This window comes from Naegleria gruberi, assembly GCF_000004985.1.
Source record: "Naegleria gruberi genomic scaffold NAEGRscaffold_197, whole genome shotgun sequence".
Lineage (NCBI taxonomy): Eukaryota > Heterolobosea > Eutetramitea > Acrasida > Naegleriidae > Naegleria > Naegleria gruberi.
Genome location: NW_003163141.1, coordinates 7,204 through 10,062, shown reverse-complemented (window position 1 = coordinate 10,062; position 2,859 = coordinate 7,204). Strand labels below are relative to the sequence as shown.

The window sequence follows — 2,859 nt, the reverse complement described above, 5'->3', positions numbered from 1 at the left end:
TAAAACCGCACTCTCCGAGCCTAACAATCACCTTCCTAATCATAATCCTCATCACACCGGCAGTGGAAGATCTGTGGACGAAAGGTTTTCCCTTCCTTCTCTAGCTGATTCGAATATTTTCGAAAAACTCTTCAAAAAATTGGAACAAGCAATTGAAAATGTTGTAAACAATGTAACAACAAATATTAGATTTCAAGTTTCACAAGCCATTATCGACGTACTCAACAAGAATCAAATCACAGCAGTAACAAATAATGCCATGTCAGCAATCTCTCAAAATATTTCAACACTTCTCAATAATATTCCATTCAATCAATTATTCCAAAACTCATTACAGTATTCCCAACCAATCATTAATCAAATGGCCCAACAATTCACTAATCAACAAGTTATTGAAACTGTCAAATCATCTCTCAAACAAAATGACATTGACTTTTCCACAATTGTTTCAGAAATTATCAATGCAACCATTACAAAACTATCTGAACCCCAAACCAAACAAGAAATCAATCAAATTCTCAATTATTACGCAACACATGCAACAGATTCCATCCCAACTTGGTTATTAATTTTTTTTGGTTCAGTTTTAGTTTCCATTTTAATGATTCCTTCATTGTTGATGGCAATTTTGTTGCAACAAGTTTTTCCAGTGAGGAAAATGAAATGGTATCAAAGAATTTTCATTAATAGATTTGGAAAGGCCAAAGTTTCTCAGCAGCAAACTATTAATGATGAGGAGGAAGAAAGGAGGCGGTTAGTTTACAATGAGAATATTCAACAATAAATAAATGTATATAATATGTGAAACAATTAGAAGTATCTAATAGAAAAACAAGGATCGACTTGTTTCTATTTTACAGCAACAGAAAGAAAAAAAGACTACAGCACCACAGGTTCCCAAGTTGTCTCCAACCTCAGTACTGATGTGGCTCGACGATGCTTAACTTCTCAAATCGGACGGGATGAGGTGCATTCATCGTGATATGGCCGTAGCCATTCAATACCTTAAAATCTTAATACTGAATATTATTGCCTTTCGTGTTAAAACTAAAGCTTTAACAGAGTTAATTTAATAATTAATAAAATTTTTAATAAAATAATGTGATAATCCTCTTCATTGAAGTGCTATTTGATAATTCAGATGTAAATGATGGAAAATTTGTTAAAATTGGTCATGGGTTTTGTTTCTTTTGAAATTATAATAAACAGTTCGAAATGATATTTAATCCAGCATGATAGGATTCTTGATAACGAATGTATATATTACTTTCTAACACCAACTGGATGAGGTGCTTTGGCTGTGTAGGATTCATCCAAATATTTGACTTCCTCAGTGGTGAGTTCAATATCCAAAGCAGCAATAGACGATTCAATATTCGATACTTTTGTGGCACCAACAATTGGACTGGTAACTCCTGGCTTCTTCAATAGCCAAGCAATAGCAATTTGAGCTGGTGAGACATTCTTCTTATTAGCCAATTCTGAAACTCTTCTCAAATTTTCCTTATCACCTTCAGTTATGGTTTCTTGGAATTGTTTTTGAATGAAATCTGAATTTGCTCTCTTGGATTTCTCATCCTCATCCTCATCATTGCTTGTTTTCTCAGAGTTGACAAATTCGTGAGCTCTTGCCAAAATTCCCTTAGCAAGTGGACTATATGGAGTTAAGGAAACTCCCTGATCCAAACACATTGGAATCATGTCTCTTTCCTCTTCTCTATACAGTAAATGATAGAGATTTTGCATGGAAACAAACTTGGTCAATCCCTTCTTATCAGCATAATGTTGAGCTTTAGCAAATTGCCAAGCAAACATTAAAGAGGCACCAATATATCTGACCTTTCCAGATTTTACCAAATCATGTAAAGTTTCCATGGTTTCTTCAATAGGAGTGTCTGGATCCCAACGATGAATAATATATAAATCAATGTCTGTTTACAATATTCAGTCAACTGAACTTTGCAATTTTCAACAATACTTACAATCTGTTCCCAATCTTTCCAATGATTCCTCAACAGCATGCATAATATGCTTTCTCGACAATCCATGAGTATTCACCTTCTTATCATCACTCAACGGTAGGTACCTTTGTTCTCCACTCTTGTCAACCGGACCAAAAACCTTAGTAGCAATAACAACTTCCTCTCTCGGAATGTTATTCTCCCTAATGAATTTACCCAAAATTCTCTCACTTTCACCATTCGAATAAAGGTTGGCAGTGTCGAAGAAGTTAATACCCAACTCCCAGGCCTTCTTGAGAATGATCATTGATTCTGGTTCTTCCAAAACCCAATCAAACCATTTTGGTGAGCCGAAACTCATGCATCCGAGACAGATTTTGGAGACTTTCATGCCAGTGTTACCCAAATTTTCATACTTCATCTTACGTTTCTTCTGATTGTGTTGTTTGTTTGTTTTTTTATTGTTTTGTTAATTGTACTCTAGAGTTTCTTTTTAAAGGAAAGAGAATTTGTACGAAAGTGCGAGCGAGGGTCTTTTGGAAAATGTACTCGTACTTTGTCAATAAGTTAGATGTCATCCATTTGTTCAATTGTTAGTTGGTTATACTGTTTATACTTGCAAGTAATCAATCCTTCTGTTGTAAACCAATTTAAACAAGTCGATTTCATTTTACAAACAATCTAAATTAGCAACTGATTGAGAGAGTAAGGAAAGAAGTTTAAGTCATGGGAAGCTAGTGTCTATAATCCACTGTATGGGCTCATTAGCAATCAATTCGCAAGTTATTGAAGAGTGATCACCATTTACAAAATCAAAGTTTCAATTGGATTTGCATCTAATTATTCATTGAAAACAAAACATGAGAAAAACAAGTCATAATATGGTCTTTTAGTTGGT

General features: G+C 34.3%; 2 protein-coding genes across 2 annotated transcripts; one reads left to right on the top strand and one right to left on the bottom strand.

The window, feature by feature from the left end:
• Positions 1 to 259: 259 nt before the first annotated feature.
• On the top strand, positions 260 to 784 carry NAEGRDRAFT_76566 (uncharacterized protein; the record flags this gene model as incomplete). Its single annotated transcript, XM_002668474.1, has 1 exon — positions 260 to 784. One exon carries the CDS (start codon positions 260 to 262, stop codon positions 782 to 784), a length of 525 nt encoding a protein of 174 aa, XP_002668520.1.
• Positions 785 to 1,263: 479 nt separating this feature from the next.
• NAEGRDRAFT_44898 (uncharacterized protein) lies at positions 1,264 to 2,382 on the bottom strand (the record flags this gene model as incomplete). The annotated part of the gene is made up of 2 exons (XM_002668473.1): positions 1,264 to 1,931; positions 1,983 to 2,382. 2 exons carry the CDS (start codon positions 2,380 to 2,382, stop codon positions 1,264 to 1,266), a joined length of 1,068 nt encoding a protein of 355 aa, XP_002668519.1.
• Positions 2,383 to 2,859: the final 477 nt, after the last annotated feature.